The 24,636-nt window shown below is 42.1% G+C and overlaps 1 protein-coding gene across 3 annotated transcripts in view; it reads right to left on the bottom strand.

The window, feature by feature from the left end:
- Positions 1-1,016: 1,016 nt before the first annotated feature.
- The window catches only part of mre11 (MRE11 homolog, double strand break repair nuclease), an 88,042-nt gene continuing 64,422 nt past the window's right edge, over positions 1,017-24,636 (bottom strand). For all 3 annotated transcript variants that reach the window (XM_012956401.3, XM_012956402.3, NM_001114047.1), the window contains 2 exon segments: positions 6,304-6,397; positions 1,017-2,234 (listed from right to left, as the gene is read on the bottom strand). In XM_012956401.3, coding sequence (XP_012811855.2) covers positions 2,181-2,234; positions 6,304-6,397 — 148 coding nt within the window. In that variant the 3' untranslated portion in view covers positions 1,017-2,180.

The following is a 24,636-nucleotide window of genomic DNA, read 5'->3' as shown; positions in this document are numbered from 1 at the left end:
ACATATCAATAGGAAGCTCCATGGGTTGCCCTGTACCTGAGAATATGCCGATATCAGTGATGGATTTCCATCCGGTGCTGCCCTAGGCCCCCCCCTCTTCCATCTGACTGGAGCTGTGTCCATAGGATTAGAAACCTGTTTAACCATGAAATAAACCCAATAGGGCTGTTCTGCCCCCAATAAGGGGTAATTATATCTTAGTTGGGATCAAGTACAGGTACTGTTTTATTATTACAGAGAAAAGGGAATCATTTAACCATTAAATAAACCCAATAGGGCTGTTCTGCCCCCAATAAGGGGTAATTATATCTTAGTTGGGATCAAGTACAGGTACTGTTTTATTATTACAGAGAAAAGAGAATCATTTAACCATTAAATAAACCCAATAGGGCTGTTCTGCCCCCAATAAGGGGTAATTATATCTTAGTTGGGATCAAGTACAGGTACTGTTTTATTATTACAGAGAAAAGGGAATCATTTAATAAACCCAATAGGGCTGTTCTGCCCCCAATAAGGGGTAATTATATCTTAGTTGGGATAACGTTTTTTATTAAAGTGTTTTATTATAGAGAAAAGGGGATCATTTTTTAAAATTTGCTTATAATGGAGTCTATGGGAGATGGATTTCTATATAATTACCAGTATAAAAAAAATATATACCCACATACATCAGTGGCAAGCAGGAATCTGGGAAGCGCTGCACGGGCAGTAGAGGAATTTCAGGCCAAACCCCCCATGCACCACAGCCCAAAAATGACTAGTTCCAAAAATGTGGGACCACCCCCCCGATAGAAGTCATAGAGGTTTATTTTCCTGCCCTTGATTTTAACCCAAACTGTTGTTGGCTGACAGCTACATCAGTGTTTTCTATATTCTGTAACATTATTCTGAATGGAGGGGACTGTACCCCTTCTGTATCAAAGATTGGGTGAAGGAGAAACGCTGGAGGCAAACATCCAAACAATATAAATGTCACGTTTCAGTTAATCACTCTAAAAGAGTAAATACAACCGGCATTAAAAAAAGAAACAAATAACTTTTAATGAAATCATTTTTTTTTGCAAGTAATTCACAGTACATATCTATGTGTCTTCTTTTAATCAGACAGAGTGGAAGGTACTTACTGTCATCTGCTTCAATGGACGGCAGTGTACTCACACTGTGCAATTATTATTATATATATTATATTATAGCCGCCAAGCAACTGTACTGGGCCCATGTATCTGGAACAGGTTGGCTTACCCTCTCCGCTTCTACTGATTTATGTTTCATGTATGTAGTCATGTGGTACATGTATGTAGTCATGTGGTACATGTATGTAGTCATGTGGTACATGTATGTAGTCATGCAGTCAGCTTCCAGATTTACTGTATACCTTAAGGGGGTGGTTCACCTTTTATTATACCATAGAATGGGCAATTCGAAATAACTTTCAATTGGTCTTCATTATTTCTTTCTTTTTGTATTTGCCTTCCTCTTCTGACTCTTTCCAGCTCTCAAATGGGGGTCACTGACCCCAGCAGCCAAAAAACTTTTTCTCTACAGTTTTATTGCTATTGTTACTTTTAATTCTTTATCTTTCTATTCAGTCCCTATCCTATTCATATTCCAGTCTCCCATTCAAACCAATGCCTGGTTGCTAAGGTAATGTTGACCCTAGCAACCAGATAGGTGCTGAAACTCAAAACTGGAGAGCTGCAGAACAAAAAGTGAAATAACTAAAAACTACAAATAATAAAAATGAAGAGCAATTGGACATTGTCTCAGAATATTACTCTTTACATCGTACTTCACAAGTTGAACAACCCCTTTAATAAACTCACTAAGGACTTCTTACCCTAAAGTAAAAAGTGCAACCTTGGCTAACAGGGCCAGTTTTAGGGTTGGCTAGAGAGGAAAGAGGATATTTCCCTAACAGGAATGACAGACATATATCTGCTAATAATTGTTAGACGTTTGGTATATACTTAGCAAGATAATTAATATTATTACAGCCATGAACCGTCCCATCCTGGGCTGGGTCAGTATATAAGTCAGAGAAGTGCAGGCTGCGGGGGTCAGTATATAAGTCAGAGAAGTGCAGGCTGTGGCCCTGCTGATAGCCAGTCTGTAGTCTCACACAGAACAGCGCCACCTACAGGGCTGAAGGTTGAACATTCCGTGTATGTCACCAATCCTATCTATCTGCGGCCCCTTCTGGAAGGCGCACTTTTCTTGAAAGGGTCAAATTCATCCTGGAAAGAACAGAAAGAGAAGATGTAATGAAGAAATAGCAAAGACAAATACAGGTAAAGACAACAGAAGTTTATGCTAAAATAAGGGTACATAAACCTGCAGATGAACCCATTATGGATGCCTTTGGGCCTTCTGAGTGTGGTTAAAGTTAAAAAAAAAAAGCCGCAGGTAAAAGAGCCCAAATGTGCTTAAGCCAAAGAACCCCTAGGAAAGATAACAACCCACTCCCACAACTGCTCATTAAAACCTGATAACAAACACAGAATGGATGTAATCCTTATAAAGAGCCCTGGGATTTATTGTATATATGCCGTAGGAATCATAAATCTTCCCTGTACAGTTCATAAAATTCTCTGTAAAGCTGAATGAATTCACTGGGCCTGACAAACGTAAGCCTGAAATCTCTCCAGCCGGCAGCTAATCCCCCGCCGCAGCTACGGGCTTCGTTAGTTAAACAGCAGGCAGGGAGAATTGGGATATACAAATGTGCTTAGTCTCTTTATGGCCAGAAACGATGGAACTGCTAAGTATAAGCCCCCCCCCCCCCCCAAATCAGGCTGGGTCTAGGCAATAGTATAAAGTAACCAAACACACTTAAAGGGGAAGTATACAGCATGTTGGAGGGCTACATTAAATTAAAATGATGATGTCATACAGGTATGGGATCCATTATCCGGAAACCTGTTATCCAGAAAGCTCTGAATTAAGGGAAGTTCATCCCCCATAGACTCCATATTAATCTAATAATTTAATTTTTTTTAAATTTCTTTTTACCCTGTAATAATAAAACAGTAACTGTACTTGATCCCAACTAAGATATAATTACCCCTTATTGGGGGCAGAACAGCCCTATTGGGTTTATTTAATGGTTAAATGATTCCCTTTTCTCTGTAATAATAAAACAGTACCTTGTACTTGATCCCAGCTAAGATATAATTACCCCTTATTGGGGGCAGAACAGCCCTATTGGGTTTATTTAATGGTTAAATGATTCCCTTTTCTCTGTAATAATAAAACAGTACCTGTACTTGATCCCAACTAAGATATAATTACCCCTTATTGGGGGCAGAACAGCCCTATTGGGTTTATTTCATGGTTAAATGATTCCCTTTTCTCTGTAATAATAAAACAGTACCTGTACTTGATCCCAACTAAGATATAATTACCCCTTATTGGGGGCAGAACAGCCCTATTGGGTTTATTTAATGGTTAAATGATTCCCTTTTCTCTGTAATAATAAAACAGTACCTGATCCCAACTAAGATATAATTACCCCTTATTGGGGGCAGAACAGTCCTATTGGGTTTATTTAATGGTTAAATGATTCCCTTTTCTCTGTAATAATAAAACAGTACCTGTACTTGATCCCAACTAAGATATAATTACCCCTTATTGGGGGCAGAACAGTCCTATTGGGTTTATTTAATGGTTAAATGATTCCCTTTTCTCTGTAATAATAAAACAGTACCTGTACTTGATCCCAACTAAGATATAATTACCCCTTATTGGGGCAGAACAGCCCTATTGGGTTTATTTAATGGTTAAATGATTCCCTTTTCTCTGTAATAATAAAACAGTACCTGTACTTGATCCCAACTAAGATATAATTACCCCTTATTGGGGCAGAACAGCCCTATTGGGTTTATTTCATGGTTAAATGATTCCCTTTTCTCTGTAATAATAAAACAGTACCTGTACTTGATCCCAACTAAGATATTAATACCCCTTATTGGAGACTAAACAATCCTAATGAGAAGATCCAAATTACAGAAAAACCCCTTTTCCTGAAAAGCCCAGGTCCCTAGCATTCTGAATAACAGGTCCCATACCTGTAGAGTACAGCTTAGGAAGCCTCTGAGCAGACTGGCGCCCAAAAGATCACTTGGGGGGCCATGTGGCCCACAAGCCTACAGTTGGCCAGTACTGGCCTAGATACTGTAATAATAGTGCTGTCTTTCATACATATTGACCCCGACACTCCCCAACAAAGGCTGCATGTAAAGATTGCTGAGATGGAGCCTTGGGGTACAGCTGGCCATACAGTACAATGCAAGATCCATTTGTTTGGCAGGGGGGCATACAGATCCGATTGTTAGACCCCTATGCTAACACTCAGATCATAACAAGTTCCCTTTGCAGAAATATTGGACAAGGACTAATTAGTGATGCACAAACCAGATATTTCCTGACCTGAGCCCACCTGAACTTGCTTTTACTTCACCTGAACCCTACCCAGCCCTGAGTCTATCTGCCCTGGGCCCACCCCCTCCAATGGCATCAGCGGAGGCATCCCTGGGGGGGGCAGGATATGCCTGGTAACTTCACCAGGTGGCAAAAAACAATCTGTGGGTTCAATCCATTTTTTTGGATTCAGCCGAACCCCGAGAGATTTGGCCGAATACCGGACCAAACTCTTTGTGTTTACAAGAAAAAAGTCATGTGATTTCAAGAATTTGGATTCGGTTCGGCCAGGAGCAAGGATCTGGCCGAATCTGAATCCTACTGGAAAAGGCTGAATCTTGGCCGAATCCCGAACTGAATCCTGGATTTGGTGCATCCCTACAAATCATAAACCTGCACTAAGGGGCCATCTTCTCTCAATGGGATTTTTAAACCTCCCAGATATCAGTCAGACAGGCCGTTGGTTTGGCCCTATGCTTTGCCAACTTAATTTGATAAAAAAATCTGTGCAAGATTTATAACCAATTACTGCTATTTTAGCATTTAAGTTTGGCATTAGCAGGGAACATATAGGTAGGTTGTTTAGTTGAGCTGCTCATAGACTTATCCCATAAATCACTAAACATCGCCGGTCATTTTGAATCACAAAATTTTAAAACAAAGCCAACTCTTTTTGTATCTTTATTCTACATGGCGACATATCTGATAAAAGACATTTCCAGGGGAAACTAAGTTTCTTGACTTGATGGAAAGGAAAGGAAGATGCACTTTCTAGTCCTTGGTGGATACTGCACTCCCGGGTACATGGAACGAGGTCAGTCAGTGCTAATACATATGAACCGGGCTACGCAGGCAGCTAAAGAGAGCAGCCAAACTAGAATAGACTGATAAAGGATTTAAAGGACAGATAGAGATTGCATTAATAATTAAAAGAAAAAAAAAAAAAACATTGCAGCTCCAAAGCACAGGGAGAGGCAAAATAAAAAGAATCTATAGGCAACTTTGGCTTTATATTTGAATGTGATGATCCCCAGTGCTATTTGCCTTAAGTTTAGCTTTAAGTAGGTTATAGAATGACCAATTCTTAGCAACTTTTCTATTGGTCTTTTTTTTGTTTAGATATCAGAAATGGGCGTGTCGGTTGTGGGTATATAAAAAGCCACAGAGCAGCAGGCCTGATCGGGGGCGGGTTGGGAGAAGGCGGGTTAGGGTTGACCCACACATCACTAGGGTGGGTTAGGGTTGACCCACACATCACTAGGGCGGGTTAGGGTTGACCCGCACATCACTAGGGTGGGTTAGGGTTGACCCGCACATCACTAGGGTGGGTTAGGGTTGACCCACACATCACTAGGGTGGGTTAGGGTTGACCCACACATCACTAGGGCGGGTTAGGGTTGACCCGCACATCACTAGGGTGGGTTAGGGTTGACCCGCACATCACTAGGGTGGGTTAGGGTTGACCCGCACATCACTAGGGTGGGTTAGGGTTGACCCACACATCACTAGGGCGGGTTAGGGTTGACCCGCACATCACTAGGGTGGGTTAGGGTTGACCCGCACATCACTAGGCCCTAAGGGACAGCTCTAGTTGTGGAGTACTGGTACATGAAGTCCTTTAAAGCAATACTGAGAGACACCTATAAAAAAAAAATGCTTTAGTGCCATTGTTAGGATCAGATGTCCAGGGAATGGCACTTTCTCGTTGGCGGTACTCAAGCCCAAGTTTTCACAGAGCAACTGAAATCCCATAGAGAATAAAAAACTCAGGTTCCATAGGGTATATTGGGGTACCGGAATAAGTCACCCTGAGAGAGTTCTCTACTTTGGCCTCACTGGTTGGTATTGGAAGACATGATGAGAACTATCATAACCTTGGCAACCCACCTCATCATCATCGTCGTCCAGGAAGTGCCCTTTTGCAGCCTGGCTCTGTGAACTCTTCCGGCTGTATGATGTTGAAGTGCTAGAGGTTCTGCGACTGGGGGAAAGAAAAGAAAATGAACTTGGCCTCTGGAATAAGGTAAATAAAAAAAGGACATATTTTTCTACAAAATCATCATTGTTAACGTGTGGGACTGGGGTACTTTTTCCCATATTTATAAGGACAAAGTATTATAATTTTTGCCAATAAACAATCATCTTTAGGCCGCTACAATAATAGAAACGCAGACTGGCAGCACCGACGGGAAGGTTTATTTCTGGCACCTGAAAAGCACAGTACAACCCAGATCAGCAGGAGCTTAGAAGTGAAATGTCTCTTTCTATTCAGTTCCCCTGACAACACCTACTTAACCACCTTCCCTCAGTCACTGTTACGCCCATTAACCCTTAAGTGTAATCACTGCCCTCAGTAAGGCTGACTCACATAATCCAACTAAGCTTATTCCAACGCCCATGCCCCACTGTGGGGGTTGTTCCCAAAAGTTTCCAGCCAATGACAAGTGATCTCTATTTAATTTTCAGAGGAAAGTTACACAGACAAAACATCATCTAAGGGATTGCAGGGAGAAGGAAAGGTAAAAACTAAGTAAGCTTTATCAGAAAGGTTTATGTAATACAGCCATAAGCACTTACAGAAACAGAGTCCTCTATCAAAAGAAACAGGATTTCTTGTCTCCTTCCTTGTCTCTGTAATTCCTGTGCCAGAATCTGCACAGCTCTCTCCTGCTCCCCCCTCCCTCAAGAATGCTAAGAACTCCCTCCCCGCCCCAGGAATGTCTGATCTGAGCCAATCAGCAGGAAGCTTCTTCATAGTCTTACAAACTGCACATGTACACCGGTCTTGGTGCAGGAGAGAGGCATTATGGGAATATTTTTTACACAACTCAGCGTTTTTTTTCTTTCTATAATCATGGAACCATGGCTGAACGATACAGAAACTTTTTGTGGCTCTCAAACATTATTATACGGTATGGGGGGCTCTAACAACATGCTAGAGCTTAAAGGAGAAGGAAAGGCTAAGTCACTTGGGGGTGCCAAAATGTTAGGCACCCCCAAGTGACTTTAACCGCTTACCTTGTACCCCGGGCACCTGTAGCGGGCGCTTCCTTCTTCTGGGTTTCTTCTGCGGCAAAATCCCTGGCCATGCCGGCACATGCGCATTAGAGTGAAAAGACGACTTTCTTGTTAAAGTTCGGCTATCCACTCTACTGCGCATGCACAAGCGTGCCAACGTGGACGAAGGAAGCAATCGCAGCTACCCCCGGCTGGTACGGTTCTCTCTTAACAGGGGCACCAGCCCAGGGTACAAGGTAAGCGATTAAAGTCACTTGGGGGTGCCTAACATTTTGGCACCCATAAAGTGACTTAGCCTTTCCTTCTCCTTCAAGGGGGAATTTGGGACAAAAACAATCCAACCACCAAGGCTTTATAACATAGCTTCCTAAACTGTGAGGCTGGCCACCTCAGGAGACCAAAAGGTTGTCAAAATACAGATAAGTTATGGTAGATTTGGCTTAGAAAGGCTTATTTTCCATCCCATATATCAACAGATGCCTGCTCTGAAAGCATTCATGGCTAACTTAATGAACCCCGTAGGGCCGGGCTGCTAGAAGCCACACGGAGACTTTCAAACAAGCAACATATTCCATTAAATGGCCAGCTCAGCCAATCAACTGTCATACAGACAGAGTTAGATTTTTTGTTGCAGTGGATACTTCTGAATCCAATGACTTACTACAACACCACTTGCACCACAAATGCTGGGGGGTTTGTGAGCATACTCAGTAGAATATAAGGTCAAGTTTTTGCCTTTAGGTCCTGATTTTAATCTACTGTGCACTGAAAAAGACAAGAAAAAAAGGTGTTTATTCCCGAAGAGGAGCACCAGCCTGGGGACTGAGGCAAGCGATTATAATCACTATGGGGGATATAAGGGGGTACCTATCTAATTGCCAATGCAATTACTTACCCCTTTTCTTCTTTTTTAACTTTTAAAATTAACTTAGTAATTTTATAAAAAAAGGTAAATATTCAGGAGCAGGAAGTTTAACAAATGTAGAGTTAACAAGGAGATATTATGGCATACACAATAAAACAAAGCTAAATCCCTGTGATTTATGAGACTGAGGAACAAATGCAGATAATTAACAGAAAAACAGCAACATTGCTATTCAATACAGAATTCCTACCCCCCTGTGTAACCCTCTGCATCATCAAACAACCCCAAACAGCCGGTGTGAGGCACAGAAGCGCTATCCCTGTGTGTTGGCGCCGTACCAGGACAGGCACCGAAAAACCTGTTCGCCACCGGGGAATCATTAAGGCATTTGGAATGGAAATAAATGAAGTCGCTCCTTTTGGTACAGAAGGAAGGTATAACATTTGCTGCCTGATAGGATGCCATGAAACTTTCATTTTTTTGACATTTCAGGCTCATTTCCAAACATCCCTGGATGATGCTCAGTCTGGAAACCAACGGTAACTGCACAGACACAATTTATCATGCAGACACTCAATTACGGGTTTTAGGAAATAAAACTCCAAGCCGTCTCCTTAGAAATGCACTGGGGCTTGGGTGACAGAGACATATTACGATGAGTCTAAGTCTGTTCCCTGCAATTATAAAGCACTTCATTTACTTGCTGGGCAATTATAACTTCTTCAGAGGACAAAGCACACAGACAGTAAAACATCAGCACAGAGGTGCGGGTATGCTTGTTTTTCTATGAATATAAAATATGATTCATTTAGAGTAGCAGGAACTTGGTAAAATATTTAACTATATTTAAAAGCCGAGAGCCTGAAGAAGAGCAACAATAAGCTCTACAGGGCACAATTAAATCAGCCTTTATTTGCACCTTGTACACAGAAGAACCCTCCTGGAATGAAGTGCAATGAGTTGCACCTCACTGTATATGGCTACATTCAGAGGTGGGCAAGTTGCTAAAGGATAGGGTTGCCCCCCGGCCAGTAAAATATCAACCAGGGTCAAGGCCAGTATTACAAATTTACTGTTATTATGTCCTTTCTAGTAAATTTGTAGTAACTTTCCTCTGCCCTGGCCAACCCCCGATCTGCCCCCAGCCCACCTCTGATCCCTTCTACCAGCTCCCGCTCTAGTCCGCCCTAGCTAGAAGTTGCCAACTACATCATGCCTCTGCCCTCCATATACTTCACAGCTCCACCCCCAACATGATGGACCCTCCCCTCCACCCTGGCCAAAAGCCAAAATGAAATAGTGTGTAGGGTTCTCAATAATTCATTAATTCCATAAATTTAAAAAATCAAGTGGCTGGCCAGCCTATTAAGCACAATTCATTCAAATAAATATATTATATAAATATAAGCAACAATTAATATCACTCTAAAAAATAACTAAGTTCATCACTCTTCAGAGGTTAAAATGCAATATTGCATAAAGGTGAAAAATGGATTATGGTGGAAATTGCTATGCGGGGATAGCACGAGACAGATTAAAACCATAAATTATCCTGTAAGGATTGGCAATTTGTGTTCGTTACAGTAAAGACCCTTTCTTATCCGGGGTATAAATTCATTGAGGAGACTTCATTAAACAATACACCATAAAATCACAATTCCCCATTCCACTTAATGTTTTGTGTACTGAAAATAACCAATAGGGATTTACTTATCACTCTGAGTATAGACACAATAGCACTGCTTGGGAATGGCAGCCCCCGGTAAGAAGAAAGCTGAAAGGTGCCAAGCCTACTCTAGGTGCCAATCCTACTAGAGCAGGGGTTGGGAACCTTTTGGCTGAGAGAGCCATATATTTTAAAATGTAATTCCGTGAGAGCCATCCCGGGGCCTCGATTTGCGGCTGCCTGTGGAGGACGATGCGGCTTCAGGCCCGTTCGGCCACAGATGCTGCGGGGCAAGGTAGGGTGGGTCCTAAGGATGCCGGATGCGATGCTGAGGAGGGCGTGGCCTGCGCTCGGTGGATAGAAGATGTTCTCATGCCCCCCATTATTTTTTTTATTAAAGATTTGGCAGCGAGCCAGATGCAGCCATCAAGAGAGCCAGAGGAAGAAATTTACAATAGTAAGTTCAGTAGTATACACTCTTGCTTTGGGGTGCCAAGCCTCTAACCTATTTTTGGACATTTTATTGGTACAACAAAGCAAAAGTGTTGGGGAGCTACACAAGCATGAAAAAAGTTCTTTTTGGGAGCCAAATAAGGGCTGTGATTGGCTATTTGGAAGCCCCATAGGGACTGCTGGCCTGCAGGAGGCTCTGCTTGGAGTAAAACTGCGTCTCTTGGCTTTCAAAACTTCTCCAAGCCAGAAATTCTAAAGTAAGCACCAACTTTGATGCCATTGGGAGCAACATCCAATGGGTTGGGGAGTAACATGTGACTTATGAGCCACTGGCTGGTACTTTATATACTTGGCCTACACCTTGGTAGTTATTGTGAGTGCCAGTCCAGTTTGTTTTTTCCAGTATTTTCTCTCCCAAACATCTCAGGGGGCTCAGCGGTGACAAGATCTAGTGAAATCAATAGGCATGCCACCATTTCAGGGGACTTACTCTAGTAGTCTCAGGCTGTAAGTAAATTAATTCAACAGAAGCCTATGGGCACCTTGAGAAGAATCAAGAACATTCACAAAAGAAGGTTCCTCTTGTGGAAAAAAGAAGGTTCGTTGCATTTGGATAAATTGGTCCCTGTTCTACATACAGATCTGAGTACAATTTGAAATATCCACAGAGAAATTTCTGACTGATCACCAAAAACAATTTCATCCTGCCGGCACCCAGACCGAGCTTCAGAATGTCGGCATTCCATGGGAGCTAATGTAGAGAAGGCAGACGCATAGTGTTGCTGCACGGACCCCGAGCTTTCATTGATTCGCTGCCGGCAAAACTCATCTCCTTGTTTGGCTATTCCTTATAATTATATCAATTCTTTAGAAGATGTTTATTCTGCCCTTGGAGTTACCTCTGGGTATAATTACAGAAATAATAATTGCTATTTCTATTTTAGAAAATAGCTATTACTGCTTGCTAATGAGCAGTTGCTCTATCACAGTGCTGTCCAACTTCTGTTGTACCGAGGGCCGGAATTTTTCCGACCTACGTGGTGGAGAGCCGATAATGGAAGCCAGTTTTGACCACTCCCCTTTTTGAAACCGCACCCACTTGAAACCACACCCATGTTATCACATGACCATACCCATATTAATGGTTGTAGTACAGCAAAAACCTGCCATACTCTGCCTGCCCTACCCTGCCTGTGTGCCATACTCTGCCTGCCCTACCCTGCCTTTGTGTGTGCCATACTCTGCCTTCCCTACCCTGCCTGTGTGTGCCATACTCTGCCTGCCCTACCCTGCCTGCGTGCCATACTTTCACTGTGTGTGCCATTCTTGGCTGGTTTGTGCCATACTTGGCCTGTGTGTGCCATACTCTGCCTGCCCTACCCTGCCTGTATGTGCCATACTCTGCCTGCCCTACTCTGCCTGTGTGCACCATACTCTGCCTTCCCTACCCTGCCTGCGTGTGCCATACTTTCACTGTGTGTGCCATTCTTGGCTAGTTTGTGCCAAACTTGGCCTGTGTGTGCCATACTCTGCCTGCCCTACTCTACCTGTGTGTGCCATACTCTGCCTTCCCTACCCTGCCTGTGTGTGCCATACTCTGCTTGCCGTATGCTGCCTGTGTGTATGGCACACACATGCATCATAAAGTGACACAATGCTGGCACTGCTCCTACAGTCTGCACAATAACTATAAATTTAAAAACTTTTTAATTGCAGTACCACCTCAGTATATGTTCTTTTTGTAGTATGCAGGGATTATTTGTGGGTTTCTACTGCTCCTGAGTTGTGAACAGGGGAACAATGGGGGTGATTACAGCCTGAGCCTGAGGTGTGAACACTGCAGGGGTTGAACAATGCAGAGATTAAAAGGTGTGAACAACACAGGGGATTACATATTTAAACAATACAGCCTGATTACAGCCTGAATCTGAGGTGTGAGCATGCAGGGGGGCAGTTAATCACAGTACTGATACCATTTAAAGCTTACACAAGAGTAAGCCATCAAAGCAGCCAGACAGGTGGGGGGCCACACAGAGGGGGGTCGCGGGCCGCCAGTTGGACAGCACTGCTCTATCATATATCAGGATATTCACGTGTCCTTTCATTCTACTTTAGTCTTCTCAATCTTCCTTGTGTAGGGGCACAAACATCTCCCTCTATAAAAAGTCTTTCTTCAACCAAGCGCCTTTCAACTACCTTGAAAAGATGCTGCATTTACTCTTAGGATACCAGACACCTAACCTTATATATAAAGTGCTTAAAGGGGAACTCCCGCTTCCAAATCAAAATTTGTTAAGGAGCCCCACACAACACAGAAACCCCTAATATCCCTATCCCTGTAATCTGTTCCTTCAAACAGTATGAATAAATACCATTTGTATATGCTGAAATCCAGCTGCAAAATAGTACCTCTCTTTCTGTATCATTTGAAATCCTGGCAGGGGAGGAGAGACTAAAACATTGATGTTACAAATTGTAACAACTTTTCCACAGCTTACAGACAGCATGCAGGAACAACATAACCCACAATGCATTGCACTGTGATGTTCTTTTCTTTATTGACATCACGTGTGCAGGGAATTGTGGGATTGGGAGGATGCACTGAAGGCAGGCGACTACTGTTACATTTTGAGTATTTGGCATATATTTTGTGTAACTTACATTTACAAAGTAAAGGGCATAAATGGACAATGGTTATTAACTGTATTCAATGTATTCTATTAGATTAGTGATAGAGACAGAGCTGTTTAGTAACGGCCGCCTGATGTTACTGACAGTCGCCAGGTGCAGAGCGCAGAGCAATTTCAGTATCATTCAGTGGTTTATGGATCCAGCAGCTGAGACACTATCTAAACCCAGCTACCCACAAGCGGAGCCAAAGGGAGCCACTACAAATAACAACTGTATTTCTTTTTATCATTCTGTATTCTGTTTGATATCGCTGCCTACGCAGAATGGAAACCAATCATGAAATACACTGATATTCTGTTTCAGAATCCATATCTGTGTGCAGTGTTTAACGCTTCAGTTTCAAATGGAAACTGAATAAGGAAAAGACATTGTACTTCAAAGGGCCTTTTCATGATTTTTAATGTAATAATCTGGTTTGGAACAGTTCCCTAAGCCCCGCTCCCTGCTAATCTGGCTGACTACTTTGTGACTCAAAATGTAACAGTAGTCGCCTTTCCTCAGCCTGCCTTCAGCCTGCCTCCTCCCAATCCCACAATTCCCTGCTCACGTGATGTCAATAAGAAAAAAAACAACCCAGTGCAATGCATTGTGGGTTATGTAGTTCCTTGTATTATTGGTTAAGTTGTTACAATTTGTAAAATCAATGTTCTAGTCCCTCCTCCCCTGCCAGGATTTCAAATGATGCAGAAAGAGAAGAACTGTTTTGCAGCTGGATTTCAGCATATAAAAACAGTATTAATTCATACTGTTTGAAGGAACAGATTACAGGGATAGGGATATTAGGGGTTTATGAGTTGCGTGGAGCTCTTTAACACATTTTGGTTTGAAAGCCAGAGTTCTCCTTTATTGCACACTAGAGAAAGTGCCTGCATTAAGACTAAGGCAGCTTTGTTTAACACAACTGGTGTGCCAGGGGTAATACATCATATGGTCGGCCTATGAAGACTCATCAGGAAAACACCACATCTACCACCTAAAGGGATCCGTGACCCAGAGGATTTTCTACCCTTCCTAATATCAAACAAAGCCAAAATCAGGAGGAAATCAAATTTTGCCACTTAGAGAAGACAACAGGATGTTGAATCATGAGTCATGAGCTTTAGCACTTTTACAAGTTGCATTAATAGCCCACATTCACTTCCTTCATCCAGATACAAGTAACTTGCCCTGTTCCTCCCTTTTATGCTCCAGTAAGCCCAGTGCCCATTTGCCTAGTATTCTGGCCCATTACTCCCTAACAGGTTCCAACTCTGCTTTCCTCACTAGGCCGGTTTCCATGCCCCCTGGCACTTCCCATTTGCTGGAACAAATTTCTGAATTACATGTAGTGACAGACGTAATCATCATATGCTTGGAGCTATTAATAAGCCACCCCATGAGGGAGCACACAAAGCAACCATTTAGCGGTGTTACAATGAACTGAACGCATTCTATAGTGCAATTAACATAATGTGACAGTGGTAGGATGGGGCCGACACAACCACATAATTACATTTGAACTGTTAAGCCATGAAGGTTTCATTTAATCCGACGTTGCCTTAAGGTGTAAATAAATGCATGTCTGTATTTCTAAACTGACATAGGAGCTACTGTAATGTCAAGATATGACTGTTCGGGGGAGATTTAATAAGAGGATTATTTTTACATTTTAGGGAGGTGTACGGTAAGTTAGAGCAGCTAAGCTTCAAATGAAGTTTATCTCAATTAATATCATTTAGTTATCATCAAAAGCAACACTGACAGCAAAGTTAATGGAGTAGTAAATGAGAGAAAGAAATACCAATGAGATGCCAAGCAGGTGTGGTTTAGGATTCGAAGTGGCCAATCGAGTCATGTAAGAGGGGGGTGTTGGAAATCACAAAAAAAACCAAAAAACCCTCAATATTTCAATTTATTCCATCTAAAACTAAACCCATTATAAGCACAGCAACAGTAACAGACACTTCATAGTCATTACAAACATTTTTAACCTTGCCAAACAAGGGAATCTGGCAGTGGGGAACACAGGGACCTGATGGACAAGGACAACATCAACGTGCCTTTGCATTTGTTGTCCTTTCAACGTGTCCAATTGAACTTTTGGTATAGATATTGGTTCGGTGAGCCCCTTACAGACTGCAAACCATAGGGCTTTTAGGGTATTCTCCAAAGGTAAAGAGAAATTCATTGAGTTCAGCCACACAGGCCAAAAAAAAAGTAATGTCTGACTTCTAGCTGCAATTGTATTTCTCTCTGGTCTTCGCATGGCCAAATTCTGCAGTATATTTTCTGCTAAAGGACAAACCTTTTCAACTGGAGATGATTGTAGGCACCATACGAACATTCTAAAAGATGCATACACCAAGAAACTGTAACAGCACATTAACGAAGATAAATAGTGACACCACCATATCACAAGATATGAAAACAGAATTCAAGGGCTACAGGTCCTTAAGAAATTATTAAGGTGGTTGACACTTGTTTGACTGCCCAAAACATGGTCTAGATAACGGCATTCTCAAGCTTCACTACGAAGACTTACCATGAACTTGCACAGCAAGATCAATAGTATAACAACATGAAACAGATGCATATTTGGGAGTCTCAGGGAGAGGTGTGGACAGGTACTTAAGTAGTCACAAAACAAGCAAGCATCAACTCCAGCAGAGGAAACCACATGCTAAATGTAAAACTCAAAAAAGTCACAAAATGGAACTAAGACCATAAATGGTGCATGGTAACTTTAAGAAGAACTGCTTGGCTTGTAGACTTCCGCCAATCTGCAGCCCTTTCAAAGTGATGACATTAAAGGTCATGACAACACACATGAACAGAAAGTCATTGGGCGTTACTTAGATGCCTGGCTGGTGATGGCAGTATCCTAGAACCCCATCGGGACAAATGAAGAAATGCTGCTGTAAAAGCATATCATTGTGCACAGAAGATGAAAGCTGATTGGTGATCCCTTGGGTCTAAGTAAGGTGACATTTTAGAAACACATTTAGAAGTGAGTTGTGCTGTGTAAAGGTGCCCAGAAGAAGATAACTAGTTTTTGTGTGTTCTGGTATATTGGAACTACATTTAGGGGCACATTTATCAATGTGCGATTATCTCCGAATAATAAAAATTTGTATTTTTTTTAAGTTTTAGAACTGTGCGTATTTTCTGTGATTTTCTCTCGTTTCCCTTTTTAGTACTTTGTGACAATTTGTACGACAACATTGTATTTGTTGCAACAAGTACTAAAGTTTCGGATCCATTCAAGCTTCGGTATGGTGACTTTCCTTGGGCTGGGTTGGAGCTGCAGAGTGCCATTGAGCCCTATGGGAGACTTTCCTTGGGCCGGGTTGGAGCTGCAGAGTGCCATTGAGCCCTATGGGAGACTTTCCTTGGGCCGGGTTGGAGCTGCAGAGTGCCATTGAGCCCTATGGGAGACTTTCCTTGGGCCGGGTTGGAGCTGCAGAGTGCCATTGAGCCCTATGGGAGACTTTCCTTGGGCCGGGTTGGAGCTGCAGAGTGCCATTGAGCCCTATGGGAGACTTTCCTTGGGCCAGGTTGGAACTGCAGAGTGCCATTGATTCCTATGGGAGACTTTCCTTGGGCCAGGTTGGAGCTGCAGAGTGCCATTGAGCCCTATGGGAGACTTTCCTTGGGCCGGGTTGGAGCTGCAGAGTGCCATTGAGCCCTATGGGAGACTTTCCTTGGGCCGGGTTGGAGCTGCAGAGTGCCATTGAGCCCTATGGGAGACTTTCCTTGGGCCGGGTTGGAGCTGCAGAGTGCCATTGATCCCTATGGGAGACTTTCCTTGGGCCCGGTTGGAGGTGCAGAGTGCCATTGAGCCCTATGGGAGACTTTCCTTGGGCCGGGTTGGAGCTGCAGAGTGCCATTGAGCCCTATGGGAGACTTTCCTTGGGCCGGGTTGGAGCTGCAGAGTGCCATTGAGCCCTATGGGAGACTTTCCTTGGGCCAGGTTGGAACTGCAGAGTGCCATTGATTCCTATGGGAGACTTTCCTTGGGCCAGGTTGGAGCTGCAGAGTGCCATTGAGCCCTATGGGAGACTTTCCTTGGGCCGGGTTGGAGCTGCAGAGTGCCATTGAGCCCTATGGGAGACTTTCCTTGGGCCGGGTTGGAGCTGCAGAGTGCCATTGAGCCCTATGGGAGACTTTCCTTGGGCCGGGTTGGAGCTGCAGAGTGCCATTGATCCCTATGGGAGACTTTCCTTGGGCCCGGTTGGAGGTGCAGAGTGCCATTGAGCCCTATGGGAGACTTTCCTTGGGCCGGGTTGGAGCTGCAGAGTGCCATTGAGCCCTATGGGAGACTTTCCTTGGGCCGGGTTGGAGCTGCAGAGTTCCATTGAGCCCTATGGGAGACTTTCCTTGGGCCGGGTTGGAGCTGCAGAGTGCCATTGAGCCCTATGGGAGACTTTCCTTGGGCCGGGTTGGAGCTGAAGAGTGCCATTGAGCCCTATGGGAGACTTTCCTTGGGCCGGGTTGGAGCTGAAGAGTGCCATTGAGCCCTATGGGAGGCTTTCCTTGGGCCAGGTTGGAGCTGCAGAGTGCCATTGAGCCCTATGGGAGGCTTCCAAAATCATGCACTGAAAGTTCAAAGTCAGAAAGGTTTCCCCGCCGTTTACGATCGTTCGGATATGAAAATTTCATAACTTTCGAATCATACCATGATATATTCGTACAAGCACAACGCGACTTTTGGCAAACTTAACGCACATCAGAAATCGTACTCGTAATTCACACTTTAATGAATCGGCCCCATAGTGTGTGGAAACCTCTCGTGTCACCCAGTACCTGACTAAACGACTGTAGGTCTTCTCAACAGTCATTTTACGCTTTACTTGAACATGATTTCCACCATATTGTTTCTGACGGCTACATGTTGGGACAAATAAGTTTGGGATTCAAAATAGGCCCTGGCATTCCAAGTACCCAGTGGCCCAATAGTGAGTGTCTATGGCAGCCCCTCTGGCATTTGCCTGAATCCACAGATTGGCCCGCCTGGGCCCACCGGGATTTTTCCGACCCTGATTTCCAGTACGGGTCTGGGGGCAAACCATTCTTAATCCCCTAATAAACATCCAGAAAAAACTGCAGCACGCCATATCCAAGATGTCCTGTAACATTTCCCCTGGGTGATTACATTACATTATTCCAGTTTGCTGCAAATCTGTACATGTACATGTAACAAACCAGAGGGAAATAACAGCTAAGATTTAGAAGAAAAAAAAAATCTATTTACCCATGAATACCATATATAAAAGAAATGAAAAAAAAAAATCATTTTTACCAGGAAACACATAAGAACAAACAGCAGGGTGAAGAGGGCCCTCGATTTGGAAAGAAAAACAGACTTTGACGCAGTGACTGAATCATTTTTCTCTTTATCCGAGGAAATAATTCCTCAAGGAAGAACATCAAAGTAGTTTATTTTCTTGAGGTTACGAGAGGGAATAAAGGCTCTTAATAAAGCAGCTATTAATCTGAGACGAGCAAAGCACAAGAAGCAGCGACGGCACATTTGGCTGTACATTGCAAGTGGCAATAAGAGGCAGAGCACATTGCTTCAAAGCAAACACGCTCATCCGCGAGTCAAAGGGAAGAGAGAAATCTTTATCGGAGGGTTAAGGCAGTCCTAAGAGGATGCAGCTGCCTTGATAAATCCTTTATTTTCGGATGAAAAGAAATGGCAGGAATACTATGAGAAGCAATGTGCGAGCGCAGCTGAGAAGACAATTATTTCACCAAAGAAAAACATGAGCCTCGGGACTATTGGACCCTAGCGCTGAGAGTATGATAGCCTCTTACAGCCCAACTTGTAGTTCAGCCATATTGCATGAAAACGGACTTTGCACTTGTGTTCATGTTTCTCCATGTAAGATTTTTTTTCTTTGCAGTCAAACGTTTTGGCCCCTGCAAAATTATATCACACATGTTAACTATTTTGCCTGATAATCCACACAAGTAGGAGCCCATTCTCTTCATGTTCATACAGGTATAGAACCCGTTATTCAGAATGCTTGGGACCAAGGGTATTCCGGAAAAGGGGTCTTTCTGTAACATTAATTAAGCACAATAGGATTGTTTTGCCCCCAATAAGGGGAAATTATATCTTAGTTGGGATCAAGTACAGGTACTGTTTTATTATTACAGAGAAAAGGGAATCATTTAACCATGAAATAAACCCAATAGGGCTGTTCTGCCCCCAATAAGGGGTAATTATATCTTAGTTGGGATCAAGTACAGGTACTGTTTTATTATTACAGAGAAAAGGAAATCATTTAACCATTAAATAAACCCAATAGAGCTGTTCTGCCCCCAATAAGGGGTAATTATATCTTAGTTGGGATCAAGTACAGGTACTGTTTTATTATTACAGAGAAATGGGAATCATTTAACCATTAAATAAACCCAATAGGGCTGTTCTGCCCCCAATAAGGGGTAATTATATCTTAGTTGGGATCAAGTACAGGTACTGTTTTATTATTACAGAGAAAAGGGAATCATTTAACCATTAAATAAACCCAATAGGGCTGTTCTGCCCCAATAAGGGGTAATTATATCTTAGTTGGGATCAAGTACAGGTACTGTTTTATTATTACAGAGAAAAAGGAAAAAAATCTGAATTATTTGATTAAAATGAAGTCTATGGGAGGCAGGTTTTCCATAATTCAGAGCTTTCAGGATAACGGATCCCATACCTGTAATTTACGATTTGGACTAGAAATCCGAATCTGACAATTCACCAGCCAAAACTTGCCGAGATCATGTAGAAGTCAATGGCAGATGTCCCTTCTTTTGCTTCGAACCTAGAGGTTTTGGATTTTTGGTGATTTTATTTTTTTCTGCTAAAAGCTTTGTGACTTCTGCGACTTTTTCCTGTGCAGACTTTTACAATTCAGACTTTTTAGTAAATGTAATTTACATTTGTGGAAACGGGTTTATTTGAATTTCAAAATAAAAAATACAAAATTACTGAAAACACAAGGGGCTTCCGCAGTTCTATCAAGTAACACCCCAATAACGTGTGTGAGCAAATATAAAAGGCTGCAATGAAAAGTTCACTCTCTGGCTTTAGAAAAAGAAAATTCCTGGTTTATTTGAGCATGTTCCGCTGAGAAATCTTAGTCTGGCATATAGGGCTGCCACCTGTCCAGTTTTGACCTGGATGGCCCGGTTTTCGGAAGGGATGTCCGGGTCAAAACCTCCTGCCCGGTTTCCCAAATTAGGAAAACAGGGTAGAACTCGGTAACATTGACTCCCAAAGCTCCGCCATCTTGATTTCACGGCCCAGCCTCTTCCTCACACTGCAATGCCACAGCCCCACCTCTTCCCCCGCTAAGAAAGCCGGCAGAGGTAGCAACCCTACTGGCATATAACATGCTAAGAGAATCCAGCATTTTCTTTTACACAGCCTGTAAGTGGCATTGAGTGCTTCCTCTACCTCTTGTTGCTTTACCTCGCTAAATAGCTTGTACTTATTTTTACACTTTATGGCTCTCTCTATGTATTTCCTTGTATAGTTTTGTTCACATAGATGAAAGGTCTCATTGTGCTGTGGGTGAAATGAAAGCACATCACCATGTTAGGGCTCTGGCACACGGGGAGATTAGTCGCCCGCGGCAAAACTCCCTGCTCGCGGGCGACTAATCTCCCCGAGTTGCCTTCCCCCTGCCATCCCACCGGCGAACATGTAAGTCGCCGGCGGGATGGCAGACGCGGCGGTGCGATTTCGCGCAAATCGCCGAAAAAGACTCGCGAGGCTTTTTCGGCGATTTCCCGAAATCGCCCCGCCGCGTCTGCCATCCCGCTGGCGACTTACATGTTTTGCCGCGGGCGACTAATCTCCCGTGTACCAGAGCCCTTACAGCCTCTCTTAACACTTTGTATTGTTCCACATGTAAATTACATTTTGACACGTATGTATTTACATTAACTGAAAACCCTACTTCAGAGAGCAAAATACAGAAAACCCTTGAAATGCCCTTGGTCTGCCTTCTCTTCAATCCGAGGTTATTTCTAACACTGTCACTCTCCTTCAAAGAGTCCATTAATTTTAATGATATTGGTGGACTTAGAAGAGCTAAATACCTGACTGTTCTATCCCCTTGATAACTCATCAGAAGTGTCTATGAATGCCTTTGGTTTGGTAGCTACCCAAACTCCTCTTTGTAGTTCTACTACTTGGTGAACCTAGCAGGTGGTCTACAGAGTAGACAACAAAAAGTCTGACTAACCAAGCCATCTAACGGACATTTACTGTTGGAAGAAATGTTCACCTTCAAACAAACTATACAAAGCTTAACATTCCGATACAAAATGCAATGGCTTTGTTCTTTTTATTCTTTGAGGTTTTTGATTTAACAATGGGGATTGAAGGACAAAGAGGAAAATGATTAGGAACATGAATCGTATGAGAAGCAATAATGGAATAATAATAATAAACATGGAAGGCTTAATGTGAATCTGACTATTGGTCATGGGGTGTCCCTGACCCTAAAAACCATAGAACACTTTGAATGCTAGTTTTGAGAAGAATTGTACAAAGCCTAAAGCTGCCCATACACATTCAGATTTTAGTTTTCCTCCAGCAAATGTTTGTATATCGATCCTTTGTTTAAATGCAACAATCTAAAACTAACATTCAAACTGAAATTGTAGGATGAAGCACTAAAAATAATAAAAAACATATCAATAATTGGCAGAGACCAATCATATGAAAGTGACCTCCTGGGAATGAACTGTAGGTCCCCCAAGGATATCGTGTACACAGACACAAAGCTTTTATCATTATCCAACCAACATTTTCTAACTTGTCTAATCGACTAAATGACTGATCACTTTGGTACGAAAATTATCGGGGTAATAATTGAGAGCCCACACATGGGCCGAAAATTGTACGATTATATCGGTTTATGTATGTCCAAGCTTAATAGATAATGAAATGAAGATGATCATGGAAACTGCATATGATATAAATAAATATGTGTTGGGAGCCTCCTTTACTGAGTAGGATCTGGGGATTTTTGTGGATGACAAGCTGTGTAACTCTAGTCAGTGTCACTGACTAAAGCAAATAAAGTGCTGTCTTGTATAAAAAAGGGCATTGACCCAAGGGATGAAAACATAATTTTGCCTCTTTATAGGTCCCTGGTAAGGCCTCACCGTGAGTATGGGGGCAGTTTTGGGCTCCAGTCCTTAAGAAGGATATTAATAAGCTGGAGAAAGTGCAGAGACTGCAACTAAACTGGTAACGAATAAGACTCTTATATATAGACGCCTCGAGGGTTAGACTTTATGGACTTTTGCCTTTTTCAGTTTAAACTGATTATGCAACTATGTACTGCGGTTACCAGAAGTATATTTACTGTATATATACAGTTTATAAAAAGGAGCCTCTACTCTTTGATCTGCTACATTGGTTTTTCTAGGAAGGGTAAGTGGTTTTCTCACACACACACACACACTGATTTTGGTTGTGTGATTATTATTTGTCATTAATTGATGTAGGGGAAACAAAAGCTGTTTATTAATGACCAGTTACAGCATTGTGTGTTTCTGTTTTCTTACAGTTTGAAAAACACAAAACCGAGAACTGTTATTGTCTATTTGTGGCCTTGGGTACGTGACATAATGCCTCTGTAACTACTGTATGAGCCATATATACTATTTCCATAAACAGACATGTTTCAGGGGATTCATTGTTTTCCCCAGAACCGCTGGAAAATGTCAAATGTGGCAGTGCATACACAGGGCCAATTTACAGGGACTCATGGGCACTCAGCTCTTGAATTTCAAAGAAGTGACACTGAAACTGAGAACCTTTTGAAACAGAGGATCCTGATTTTATTGAAAATGACACAATTTGTCAACACATCTTGTTTCTCTTTAATCTATGGAAGCCCTCATGAACAGGTTCTTCAGGATCTCTACAGGCCTACTGCCCCAGATATTAAGAACTGGTGCCATAATGTTTGCCACTTTGGTTTCAGGTTATACTACAGATTACTTGTTTATAAAGCTTTGTAAAATTTCTGTTGAAGTTAGAAGCAGATAGTTGTTGATGTAGTAATGGCCACACCTTCTAGGGTTTTATCTAAATTGTGACCAAACCCCTCTGCAGCAAATTAGAGAGGCTTCAGATGGGGTTTTTGCCTTCCTCTGGATCAACTAGTAGTTAGGCAGGTTATATATAGGCATTATGGTTGAACGTGATGGACGTACTTCTTTTTTCAACCTAACTTACTATGTTACTATGTCCCTGATCATCAACAGTGGGGATATGGGCAATGATAAGGAAGGACCAACCAGTTCAGCCCAACTAGGAGACCAGGGCCTCTAAGGAAAGGTTAAGGAGTTCAGATTTTGTATTTTCTATGCGGCCTTATGTTGTTATTAGAGGATATATTTATCTCTATGTATAACCAGGGAAGCCTACTTTACTGGAAATGGGTATGTATTAAGTTTGTACAGCTTAAGCCTTTTGCACTCAGCCAAAGTAATCATTATTTTCCTACTCACTCATCTCACATGAAATTGCCCCTTTCTATATGCTATTTACTTAACTACCATAATCCATACAGATTTAATAGCAAGCGAATGAGAGCTATCTGTTCTAAAAGAAAAACTGGCCAACAGTTTACATGCTAATACATACAGTACTTATGTACATACATGGAGATTGTGTTTCTCTTCATAGTATATTAAGTTCAATCCTTTGTCTCAGTGAAACCTACCTAACCTCAGCCTGTGTGCATTTATATAAATACATGTTACAAAATAAATAAACTGTAAGTTGCACATTCCTGGAACCCCAAGCCTATGGTTCCTATGGTTATGGGTATAGGAAACCATCATAGAGTCACCCTGTTATAGTTCTTGCAGAATTACGTTTACCTGATCATTTGAAAAATCATAGACACTACTAATGAATGGAAATGACTGCACTTTGCTGATTGGAAACCTATTGAAATTAGTGTATACAGAAGTAACCCCAGTTTTTCCCCCCATTTAATGATCTTATGTTTCTGAACACAACATTCCACAGTAAATGGTAATAATATTAACAATAATGTGCGCTGATTATTTCCTAGCATGTCCTTGACATTATAATTATGTGTAAATAGCAATATCTTGAAATTCCTAGTTACAGTGTAACTTCACTATTATTGCTAATAATCAGAGAATTGTAATTAAATGCTCAATTGCAAGTGTGCCTTGATGGCTGGATAGCAGAATAATGTTAGTATTAATATTAGTCAGTTCATCACAAATACATTGACATTTAACTTTTTTTTTTCCTTGTACTATCATATATGCAGTGATTTAGTAAAATATCCTATTCTAAGCAGCATTTCAGCTGTTTTTTTTTTTTATTGTTTGCCTTCCTCTCTCAAGATTTTAAATGGGGTTTGCCAAGACCCTGGCAGCCAAAAAAAAACTATGGTTCTATGAGGCTGAAATAATATTCTTCTTGTTACTTTTTATAACTTACTGTATATTTCTGTTCAGGCCTCATTCGAACCACTGCCTGGTTGCT

The sequence above is a fragment of the Xenopus tropicalis genome, chromosome 2 (genome assembly GCF_000004195.4).
Source record: "Xenopus tropicalis strain Nigerian chromosome 2, UCB_Xtro_10.0, whole genome shotgun sequence".
Lineage (NCBI taxonomy): Eukaryota > Metazoa > Chordata > Amphibia > Anura > Pipidae > Xenopus > Xenopus tropicalis.
This window is presented reverse-complemented; position numbering and strand designations above follow the sequence as displayed.